Source organism: Podarcis pityusensis, assembly GCF_964106645.2.
Source record: "Podarcis pityusensis genome assembly, chromosome: 3".
Taxonomy (NCBI): domain Eukaryota; kingdom Metazoa; phylum Chordata; class Lepidosauria; order Squamata; family Lacertidae; genus Podarcis; species Podarcis pityusensis.
This window is the reverse complement of record NC_138026.1, coordinates 41,581,438-41,593,731: the sequence shown is the minus strand read 5'-3', so window position 1 is coordinate 41,593,731 and position 12,294 is coordinate 41,581,438. Positions and strand designations below refer to the sequence as shown.

The window sequence follows — 12,294 nt, the reverse complement described above, 5'->3', positions numbered from 1 at the left end:
GAAAAGCCTCCATTAGCACGGGGCGGGGGCAGACTATTTTTTAAATCACATTTAGCTAATACTTCTGTAACTCTTTCCTGCAAAATTTATTCAGTGTTTCTGGCAACAAAACCTTAGAGAAGCAGCGTCATTGGACTGCTTTCAACTGCTGTGCTGAAATGCAATTCCCATCTTGATTTAACTTTCCAAAGAAAGCAAATCCCATAAGTTAATTGTGCATTGTATGAAGAAGTGTTGTGTTTTGTCTTGGCTGTCCAATGTCTACTGCCAATCAGTTTAATTGAGAGAGCCCCAAGCTGCAGGTGTATTAGAGAAATTGAACAATATGTCTGTTATCACATCACTCATAATTTTCTAAACCTCTACCATGCCTGTCCTGCCATCATCTTTCTATCAGACTAAAAATCCTTTAACTTCTTCTCATAGGAAATGTGTTCCAAGTAACCATTTATCATTTTGGTTGCCACTTTTTGGACTTCCCCCAGCTCTATAAAATTCAAAAATAGTTTAAAACTTGTATACTTAACTCACATGTGCCATCTGTGCAGGCTTTTAAGTGGGCTTTAAAAATTATTTAATTACTACTCCTTTTAATAATGGTAAGTATTTTAATTGGGCTGCGGTTATTCTGATTTTGCTCTTTTTATGATTTTATAGTTTTATGGATTGCACTGTTAAAAAGGCTATTTATTGCTGGGTGAAGTTGTTTTGTGTTGTGGTTTTATGCTTCTGGTTTTAAATACATTGGTTATTATATTATTATTAATCTGTTTTCAAAGAGAGCCTACTTGGAATGAAAGTTTCCCACAAAGGCAGGGTATAAATTTATTTACTAAATAATTGTAAATATTTGGGTTTGGGGAAGCATATGTTGGCCAAGAGAAAACGTTTATATCAAATGTATAAAGAATGTGTCTGAGAACTCTCAGCATGCCTGTTCATAGTTCTCAAAAGAGATCCAGGTCCCATTCTTTTCTATGACTATGTTGATCTATTGAGTCGGGAAAACTGTTGTTGTTGTTGTTTGCCTCTATGTAAAAGATAGCAAATGGACATTCTGGCAATTTCAACAAGTGCTTACATAAAGACGCAACATTCAGGAAGAATTTAATGTATTTTTAGCTTTTAAAATATTTGATTTAGCAGCAGCAACAAGGAAGAAAGCCAAAATCATGTGTCTTTGGCATATTCTTTGCGGGTCACAAGCAAGTTTATTGCAAATGGCTGTGAGGTTCAAACAACCACAGCTTGGCTGCTGTTTGGTTGAAAATATTGTCTTGGAACCAGATTGTTTTAATGTAATACTTCTACTATGTGTGTGTGTGTGTGTGTGTGTGTGAGACAGAGAGAGAGAGCGCAATCATAAAGCACTGTGAAATATAATAAGAAATTATTATTCAACTCATGATTTTGTTATGTTGTATAGGATGGGATTAGAAGCTTTAGTAGAGTCTTATGCATTCTGGAGACCTTCACTGAGGACACTTACATTTGAAGATATACCTGGGATCTCAAAACAAGGTATGAATCTCACTTGGGAACCTGAAGAATGCTAACGATTACTCACTGAGGGTGCAGTCTTCCTCCCATTTTGGTCATTGGAAAAATTTACATTGATTTGAACAGATTTCATCTTTAATCACACAATGGCACAATAATACAATACTCAGCAATTCCAGCAATTTCATACATGAAAAAAAATCTGTGATTATCATTAACAATGCAATTCTGTGCATCCTCAGAAGTAAACTCCATAGAGTGTAATGGGGTTTACTCCTAGGCAAGTGTGTATAGGACTTCAGCCTAAATATAATAACAGTGCTCTTTTCACTGTTATGGGCATAAATATAGCTTGTACTCTTATAATTTATCAGAAGGTCGGCAGTTCGAATCCCCATGACGGGGTGAGCTCCCGTTGCTTGGTCCCTGCTCCTGCCAACCTAGCAGTTCGAAAGCATGTCAAAGTGCAAGTAGATAAATAGGTACCGCTCCGGCGGGAAGGTATATGGCGTTTCCATGTACTGCTCTGGTTCGCCAGAAGCGGCTTAGTCATGCTGACCACATGACCCGGAAGCTGTACGCCGGCTCCCTCGGCTGATAAAGCGAGATGAGCGCCGCCACCCCAGAGTTGGTCATGACTGGACCTAATGGTCAGGGGTCCCTTTACCTTTACCTTTACTCTTATAATTTAATTTCAAAATTATTAATCCATGTTGCGGGGCTTACTAACTGATGTGCTCATGCATCACTCTTGACATGTGGGCCAAACTAGAGTCAAGCAGTCACATTATGTACATGGCAGCTGGTGAAAATGTTTCTTGAAATGCAAATAGTACCTTCTAGGAGAGGACTTTTCTCTGGACTGTGGCAGGAAGAGAACTTCTCCCTTTCCTGGCCACCTCATACATCTCTGAGGTTTGCATGCTTTTCCTTAGCGGCTATTTAAGCCACCAAAAAATGGTCCATGCCAATTGCATTTTTGCACGTAACCTCATCTCAAGCCATGGCTAGCTTAGCTGCAAGTCATATAAATGTAAGGCTACAGTTATGGCGATAATCAGAAACAGCATGACTTGCAGTGTGTCCCATCTACTTCAGGGGTAGGGTACCAGAAGTGGCCAACCCTCCATGGGCCACTTTGACACTTGGGTGTCCTCATCCACATGTCAGTCACCTGACATATGATATTACGAGATTTAACATTCAAGCTGCAGTTGCAAAGGAAGAATTGGGAGCACACTTCAGTTGCACTCCTGATTCTTCTTTTGCAAGTAACAATTTTTCCTGGGCCTGACAGCATATGATGCCAGGCATGGGAAAGTTGGTGCAAGTCATCCAAAACAGCCCAGAAAGCTAGCCACTGAAGCCTTGTGGACTTATTTACACCTGGTGCAAGAAGTCTCTCTCTGCCCTGCACAATGGATCTAGTATGTCAGGGTTTCTTCCATCTCTGTCTTGCAATTGCCTCTTCAATTGATACTTGCAGCTACAGCTACAGCTACAGCTGTGGTGGTACAAGAAAGCCAGGTATATGCAACTTAATCCCAGGCTTCATTGCTCCATTGTAAAATGCTAAGCACCTCACACTTCTGGGGGCGGGTATGGGATCTATACTTTTACTTACTTATATACTAGTATTCTACAATAAATAATTCAGGTCTCTGCCCAAAAGCAGTTTTTAATCTGAAACTAAACAGAAAGAAGGAAAAAGGGACAGTAGGTAATTGGGACCTACAGGTATACAGATGTGGTTCACCCAATTTGTGAATATACAGATGTGGTTCACCCAATTTGTGATGCTAGGCTAGTGCTGAACTTGGGGAGATGCAGATTCAAACCTCTCCTTACGGGGTGAGCCTGGCCAGTTGCTCGCTCTCTTTTACCCTAACCTCTGTCAACTGTCCTCAGGGTTTTTGTAAGAACTAAAAGGCGGCAGTGGGGGCGGGGAAAGACATATTTACCAGTCTGAGCTTTCTTAGATGGAAGGGTAGAATAAAAACACAAATAAATTAACCATGGATTTCCAGTCTCCATTTGTATATTTTGAGAGCCTCTTCAGTTAAACAAAACAGTGAAAAAGCTAAACTGGCCCTAAGCAAATGGTATGTTCAGAGTTCATTAGAGGCATCCCTGGATTAATGTTCAGAACATGATGAGATGAGCAGGAAAAATTGCTGTCCATACCAAATGCTGAAAATTGATCTGGGAGAAGTCAGCACTGCTTCACTGCACTAGTAACTTGTACCGTGCCTGGAGTTTTCCATGTGCTTTGGGTTAGTTTTTTTGTCATGGGTGTCAGCCTTTAGTCATATTGAGCCACTTACCTCCCACAAGAAGGGGAAGATATAAGGTTACCTTTATTTTGCCAGCAGTTGACTCAAGATGCAAACAAAACAATTCCTGATTGATATTTTAATTTTTATTGTTTCATTTATGATTAGGTGTGAGAGTCAGTATTATTTCACTCTGGTTTTAACATTCTCAATTTAGTATGTCCTGCTTAGCTTGCTGGCTAGTGGAACAAATTATGAAACTTTGCCAATTCTAAGCCTGAATTGCTACGTAATTCAGATATTACACATTTACTTAAAAAACGGGTCTGAGCTGAAAGTTCAACTTTAGTAAATGTGTCTTCAGTAAACTGCAAAAACTGATGTATTGCAAATCTTACAAAGCCCTTTCTATGAATTTTGCAGTGCAGTTCTCCAGTCAAGTAATGCGTAGAAAAACGTATATACATGGGTAAAATGTCCACAAAAATGTACCTATTTGGCCCTTGTGGTCTCTTCCAACTCTATGATTCTATGATTCTAAACATACCAGAATGCAATATTTTAAGGGCAAAATGTTGCCTGGCAAAAATGTGACTATTGGGCAGAATTAGTACTATAATGCTGATAAATATTCATATGGATTTTATTTTATATAAAAGAGCCACAACCTGTTAAAAACTGAAGATGGGAAAACGTGAAACAGAGAGAAACCAAAATTGGCATATTCACCCAACCCTATATGCAACAAATGTTGCATTAACCTAGCATACATTCAATTTTTTCCTCATCAAAATTAATGTGACTTGAAAATGGTAACTTTGGCTAGACATTTTTGTTGATAGCTGTTTTGGCACCAGACATTTTTGTTGATAGCGTGTCAGTCCCAGAGCATGTCAAGATAATTTGTGGTATACACACCCACACCCACATATATACATACGTATACTCTTTAGCCCTGTAACAACCACCCCAACACCTTTTAAAGACAATGCTCTAGTCTTTAACATAACCAGAATGCCAATCTTCTGTTTTCCATGCTAAGTCATTTCAGAGATATATTCAGCAACAGCAAAATAATAGACAATAAGGCAAGAAGTTATTTTCTTCTTCTAAAATCATTTGCTTCAGAATTTCCATAAAAATGCAGCACTAGAATATAAGCATAGGCAAAAACTCCAGGGTGATTCAACTTTGTGAAAACTATGTGGGGAAAATGAGTGTGCCAGAAGTATTTTTTTGATAGGAAGTTAGTTTTGGATCTGAAATCTGCATTATAGAGATACTGATGTAGATGTCCCTTAGGACTTTGCTTGGTGTTTTTCATTCCATATTAATTGCCAGGGATTATGGTGATGTAAAATAAATACCCCTCCTAAATACCTAAAGGAGTAGAGTTAGAAGAGTGATACCATTTTAATAAGTTTCCTACTAGCTATGTATGGCTTTGTAAAAAAGAATCTTCTCTGTATTTCCTCCTCTTGCTTAGGGCCACACAAGCTGGTGTTAGCAGGTGTTTAGCATTAGAAAGAGAGCCCAAGAAAACTCTTCCATATGATACACTTCCCCATCTTCTTGGCTTGACATCCCCTTTAGAGAGTGTACCGGTGTCCTGTGGTCTTTAAAAGAAATAGGGGGAAAAAATTCTAATTGCCCAGGCATTGGGACTTGGGAAAGGACCTTTGACTCCTCCTTATGAGATGCACTGATCCGGATTCCAAAATTAATGAGAAAAACATGTTCATGTAATTAGTTCTAAGTGCTTCATGTGACTTTGCATAGCTGATACAAAGTGTAGCCTAAGGCAGACGTGGACAGATGCAAGTGGAGTTAAGGCTTTAAAAAAGTAAATTAAAACAAAAAAGTACCCACCACTGCCATAGGAAGTGTCCCCCTCTGAATAATTTCTGCCACCTCCCAAAACCACTGGATTCCCCTCTCCCAAAAAGAACTGTCCTTAGCAACAATAAATGTGTCACCTGTGAATGGGCACTCAGTGTTGAACTTCAAAATTCACCAGCTGAGGCCAAGTAAAATTGAGCTGATTGGGCTGGAAGAAGACTCGGAAAGTTTGCTCAAGGGCAGGTTACCTAGCAGAACCCATGTAAACACACCTTGGTATGAATTACACATGTGAGCTAAAAATAGATATCAGAGTGGCTACAGATTGGAGTCAGCACAGAGCTCCAAAACTAGCCAGCAGTACTGCACAAGGGGAGGAGACTGACAACATCTTGCTAATGACTTGTATACCAATCTAAAGGCAATGTGGTCAGTGGACTGCAGTCAGTTTCTGTTTAGTGGAAACTCCCCCCCCCAGTCCAATCACGTGTGTCTGTGTGTGTGTGTGTGTGTAGGATTGTGCTGAGAAGCACCATGAAAGCCACCCAACCCTATAAATGCATCATAGTTGTAGCAGTGTGAAATGGTGTGACTAGCAAGAGTTGGGCAGCTCCGTGACCCTGCTCAACAAACACTCCAGCCTCAGGATTGATTGATTGATTGATGACATTTGTATACCACTTAACCATTAGAATTTCTAAGCGGTGTACCTGAATAGTAATCATTTGGATTACATTGCTATTTGGATTCATGGATTCTTCTATATGTATATATTTTTTTAAATGCATGCTACCCCTGGGGGGAAAGCTTCTACTAAACAAAAACTTACTGCAGTCCACTGGCCACCTTGCCTTTAGTGGACTTAAAGCGGTGTATCGTATGAACAGAGAGGTTTTCTCCCTCTCTCATAGTACCTGAGCCACCCAAAGATGCTGAATCCTGGAAGGTTCGGGGCACACAGAACTTTTCCCATTTTTAAACTATGGAATTTGCTCCTACAAGATGTAGCGACGGCCATCATCTTGGATGATGTTTGGAAGGAGTTAGATATGTTCATGGATAAGGCTAACCATATCTGTGAGAAAGGCCAGAAGCACTATGCCTCCAAATACCAATTTCTGGGACCCATAGGTTGTCCTCCTTGTGGCCTTGCCAGAGACCTCTGGTTGGCCACTGTGAGAAGAATATGCTGAAGTAGATTGGTGTGATCCAGCAGGACCCTTCTTCCGTTGCTTATTATCAGTCATCTTGCTTGGAGCTTCAGTATTGCTGTTTGAGAATTGTATTGTAGAAATATGTGGATCTGCAGGGGGGCGGGTGGAAATGGCTTGCCTTCAACGAAAGTAACTTTAATACTTATGTCCTAAGGTATAGTTGTACTGTAGATGTACCATTTGAAGGGGGGAAATCTGGATTCAAATCCATCATTAGCCAGGAAGTTTCAACAGATCTATATCAGTCTAACTTACCTTACAGGGGTTTTGTCAAAAGAAAAGAGTGTAATCCTATTTAAGCCACCTTGAGGTTCGAATATGTATGTAATAAATAATTCTCTTTTCCTAGGATGCCATTTTATACTTGGATATGTTTTTTCTTCTAGGAAACGCTGGCTCTTCTACTTTGCTCCAGGGAACCGGAAACGGAGTACCAACCACTCACCCCCACCTGCTCCCGGGGTCCCCTTGTTCTTCTCCTGCCTTCCACCTTGCTCCCAACACTAGCCAGCTCTGCAGCCTCGCTCCAGCTGACTACACAGCTTGTGCCCGTTCCGGTCTGGCCCTTAACAGATACAGCACTTCCTTGGCCGAAACCTACAACAGGCTTACAAACCAATCCAGCGAGACCTTTGCAACCCCAAGGACTCCCTCCTATGTCGGTGTGTCGGGCAGTTCGACCGTGAACATGCCTGTGGCAGGCAGCGATGGCGATGCGTTCGGCTGCCCTCAGACAGGCTTATCGATGCAGATTTCAGGGATGTCTCCGCAGCTGCAGTATATCATGCCCTCGCCGTCGGGCAACGCCTTCGCTGCAAATCAAACCCACCAGAGTTCCTACAACACTTTCAGGCTGCACAGCCCCTGTGCTCTGTACGGATACAACTTCTCCACGTCCCCCAAACTGGCTGCCAGTCCTGAGAAAATCGTTTCTTCCCAAGGAAGTTTCTTGGGGTCGTCGCCAAGTGGAACCATGACCGATCGGCAGATGTTGCCCCCTGTAGAAGGAGTGCACTTACTTAGCAGCGGGGGGCAGCAGAATTTCTTTGACTCCAGGACCCTAGGAAGCTTAACGCTGTCATCATCTCAAGTATCTGCACATATGGTTTGATAAAGCCTTTTTAAAACAAAAGTACATTGGTTTCTACAATGTATTTCCTTTTCGGGATTATGCTAAGGTGATTAATGTGCCTAGTAAGGTGTTTATGCTTAAAAAAAAAAAGTCATCAAGGGAAGTTTGACTTAATCTTTTGACTTGCCTATCGGCAGATATTTGAATATGTGCTCGTGTTCAGAGTTAAGCCGAGTTTGTTTGCAGAGCAGCCCATTTAGTTTCCTGGTAGCAATAGACTTCATTTTATAACACGTTTGGCCATATGCAACAAATTAACAAGGGCATCCTGCAGCACTCTTTCCCCCCACATCTTTCCCTCTTTAAAGAACAAAACAACACTCAGGTCTGATTTAGATGAAACAAAAAACACTTTTAAAATATATATAACTACCATTTGGTAACAGCTGTCCTTAAAGCGTTCTTACCACAACGTGCTGGTGCCACAATGCACGCATTACTTCTCTGTTGTAAGAGAGATAATAACCATATGTGGGCTTGCATTAGGCTTCGTTCAGAAGTCTGTCAAATTTTCTAAATAAAGGGACAGGATGATCTCCCTTCTCAATCTTTGTGGTGTATCTGGCTTATCATGGGCACACCATTGCTTTGCGCGCACTATGAAGAGACAACGACCTAAATTAAGCATTGGAACAGGCAACACAGCCTATTTTTCTGTACAGAATGAATTTAAAGGAGGCTTGCTCCATGTGAAGAGAGTATAAAGATGATAGAGATTTTTATATTTTAAAATATTAAATATATGTTTGCAAATAGAAAAGACAAGGCAGGACTTCTACATATTTCCATAAGCTTTCTATTTAAGAATGGTGTTAGGAACAGTAGCAGAATGGTGGAGAGGGAGGGTGGCACTTGCCTGAGCTGGTAGGTGGGTCACTGTTGCTTAAGAGGAAGGAGAAGTGGAGGGGCAAGGTGCTAGGCAGGTTGGCACTCTGCAGTTTGTATCAGCAGGAACACCATATTGACTCCTCCATTGCATTTGCCCAGTGACCTGCCTGCTGCCTTGCCCCTCCCTCCTGGTAAGCAGCAATGATCTACCTGCTGGGGCGTCAAGTAAGCATCACTACTATTTCCCACCATCCACTCCAGGGTAGGGTGCTGTGGAAAATCACCCTTTCTGTTTCAGTAGTTCTACAAATCATTTGCTCACACACCTTTGTCACAGTATAGCTAAGGCTGCAATCCTATGTGGTACACCCTTTTCTACAAGGAAGCCCCACTGCACAGTGGTGCTTACCTCTGAGTAGACATTCATGATATTACACTGTAAACCTTACTGCTAGCTTGTTTTGAGTGTGTTCCCAAGAGCAGAAGAACATACTGCGTAGATTTGGGTCATCTGAAGCCTCTTCTTTCCAGGGACAGTGCCTGGCAGTGTGTTGACAGACTTCTGCCACATCTTGTGGTGACACTGGCAACTGGTGTAATGCAAGGAGCTTCAGTCAGAACGGAAAAATGGCCATGCTTCAGTAGATGTGCAGAAGCAGCAGTGTACATTTCTTATAACCTCTTCGAAACCCTACAAGTATGATGTTTCTAGTAGTGGGGTAAGAAACCTAAACTGTACACATTTTCTGCTTGCACCACCATGGGCAACAGTTGTTCCCCTTCAATACACAAAACTTTAGCATTTCCCTGCCCCCATCCCAACAAACACTTGATTATAATTTTTTTCTCCTGATTGTTTTCTGAATATTTGTTTTGCCCGTAGACCTTAAAAGGAAGAAAAACATCAACAAGACACAATTAAAATAACTACACCGCTGTGCTATATAGAATACTAGAACTGCAACTGCAGAATAAACTGTTCGTTATCCTTTTAGCAATCTTACATCTGCAGAGCAGTGAAATGAGAGTAGAAGTATTCAGGTCCAGAAATATTGTGTCTGGCTATTCCAATTGCAGATAGGATTTGTTCAGACTTAAGCAGCGGCTCTTGTCAGATAAGTTCTGAGAAGTTCTTGTATCCTTTATACCTGGTATTTTGAATTTGAGTGCCCAATTTTAAACTCAAGCCACATTCTGGTATAAGAGGTTGGGATCCAAAAAGCCTTGTGAATGAAGAGGAAGTGTTTCCACAGGTGCATAGGGCTGGTGTTTCCTTTCAGCAGCATCTTTTCACAACACTTTGGACCCTACTCTGGGGAGACCACCAGCTTCCAAGATTGGCTTTCTGAAGGCTGTGAGTAGCTATAGTGGGAAGGGCAGGAAATATGCACAGTGTTCTATGCACGGCTCTTTGGATCCTGGCCAATATTGTATGGTTCCTTAAACCCATAATATCAACCTGGTTTGTGAAGGTTTATGTTTCACGCATTAGAAGTCTATTCGGCTAACCTGCATAACTGTAAATCTTGAAGTATATTGTGTGAACACTCAGCAAGCACAATGTTATAAAAGCACATTAGGTTTATAGTTCTGGACCCTCTTACTGTAGCAGCAAACGCTTGTTTCAGTAGGATTTCCTATTGAAAATGTAGGATCGTAGTTCTAAAAGTGTTGGCATGACAAAAATGGTTGTGCCAATAAGTGGAAGCAAATATGGCACCGCAAATGATGTTAAACATGTATCTGAATTGCAAAATTTGAATTTAGGATTCTGGATGAGATTCTCCTTGAGTTTGGATGTCTCATATCAGTGTCTTACACGTTTCTATTCTAAGTTTGTCAGATATCCTGAACAGTTGTTTTATTTGTTGCATGAATGCTGTTACAAAGGCAGTGAAGTTTCAAATAACAAAAATATATTAAATAAGATCCCTGCATTGCAGGGGCTTGGATTAGATGATCAGCTCTACAATTCTGTGATTCCAACACAGTTACAAGGAATCCTGCTATAATTGAAAACATTAATATTTAAGTTACACAAAATCTTAAATGGACATGATGCTATATTTAATTTTTTAACGCAAATGAATTATATGCTGCCACCTTAAAGGAAGCTATGCTAAGAAGTGATGGGGCAAAATGGACCATGAAGGTCAAGGTCATGCTGTCTTGTAGCAAAAAAATGCAGCACAACCGAACCCCCTGGGTATATATGCACAATTATAACAGTATCTGCTTTGTAATTTCTATTGGATTTCCATTATCCTGCCTTTTTTGCAACATTTCCCCCCTCATATATTAATAAAGCCATGGTATTATAATTGAAACACCTTTTCTCTTAAAATGCAGTTCCTGCTGTACATAGTAAATTGTGTATGATTACAAAGTCCAGCTTTTCATGGAATATAATGAATGCCAAATATGCAGTATATCTGTAATTATATATAGCTGTATTTTGTTTTTTAAAGCCACAGAAATGATATTAAAGTGTGTACCTAAAAACACTTTTTATTAAATTTTGAAAATAAAAATCCTTTAAAACCAACAACAACCCTAAACCTACAGCCGTCCTCTTCAGAAAAGTGTTGTGCATTTTGATTGCGTGTTACATTTCTTCTTGAGGAACTCTCAGTGTGATATATCTTCCTGTCACTTTCTCCCTGCAGGGTGTTAACATTTTAATATGGTAAACGTAATACAGGAGTGGAACTGCCCGCTCCTTAGCTATCTTTAACATAGCGTGAAACAACAAAACCTTAAGCACCTGGTACAAGCTTACCTTCGGAGGTGGCAATTGGAACTCATAACAGGAATTATGTACAAGGAAATCATGGTCTGACTCTACAGCCTTCTAGGCATGGGCAGTGGAAAATTCTGGTGTAAAGAAACCATGCAGCAAACCATGGGAGAGGTTTTTTTTTTCATAATCCGGTCTCAGTATGCTACTAAAATTAGGGTATAAATGCAACCAGCTGCAAGTTGCAGAGGAATGGGGGTTTGCAGTCACACAAGACAGCAAAACCCCCATGTTGCTGTAGAATATGTAATGGCTGCATTATTAAAGGTCTCATCACGATCCATTTCCCTCAAAACACTTGTCCCAGGTGTAAAAGTTGAGGAAATAAGTACCACTTGGATGTCATTACGCACACAGTCGGTAGGCTTGCGGAGTGAGAAATATACGTGGAGTTCTTTTACGTGCTTAAATTTAAACCTGTTGCTATCTGTCCCCTCTTGTCATTTGAAGGTGAAGGTTGTGATAAATGTTGAGCACATGAAGAGTCTAATGCAGGCAGCCAACCAGCGACGTTTTTATTTTGGAACACAGGAATGAACGGCTTGCTGAGCTGAACTAGCCCCTGACAGACCCTTGCTATTTTGCCACATGCCTGAACTCATTCCAAAAGATGTGACGATAGGATGAGAGCTGTTTATCGGCCAGATCTAGAAAATTAACACTCACATACATGCTCCACTTGGCTTCTCCCTCTCTCTGCACCCCCCAAGT

General features: G+C 40.8%; 1 protein-coding gene across 1 annotated transcript in view; it reads left to right on the top strand.

Moving 5' to 3' along the window:
• Positions 1-11,344, top strand: part of TBX18 (T-box transcription factor 18) — a 34,962-nt gene extending 23,618 nt beyond the window's left edge. Inside the window, exons 7-8 of the mRNA XM_081000024.1 lie at positions 1,427-1,521; positions 7,213-11,344. Of these exons, the coding sequence (XP_080856150.1) occupies positions 1,427-1,521; positions 7,213-7,937 (820 nt within the window). The 3' untranslated portion in view covers positions 7,938-11,344. The remainder of the gene's footprint in view (positions 1-1,426; positions 1,522-7,212) is intronic.
• The last annotated feature ends 950 nt before the right edge of the window (positions 11,345-12,294 follow it).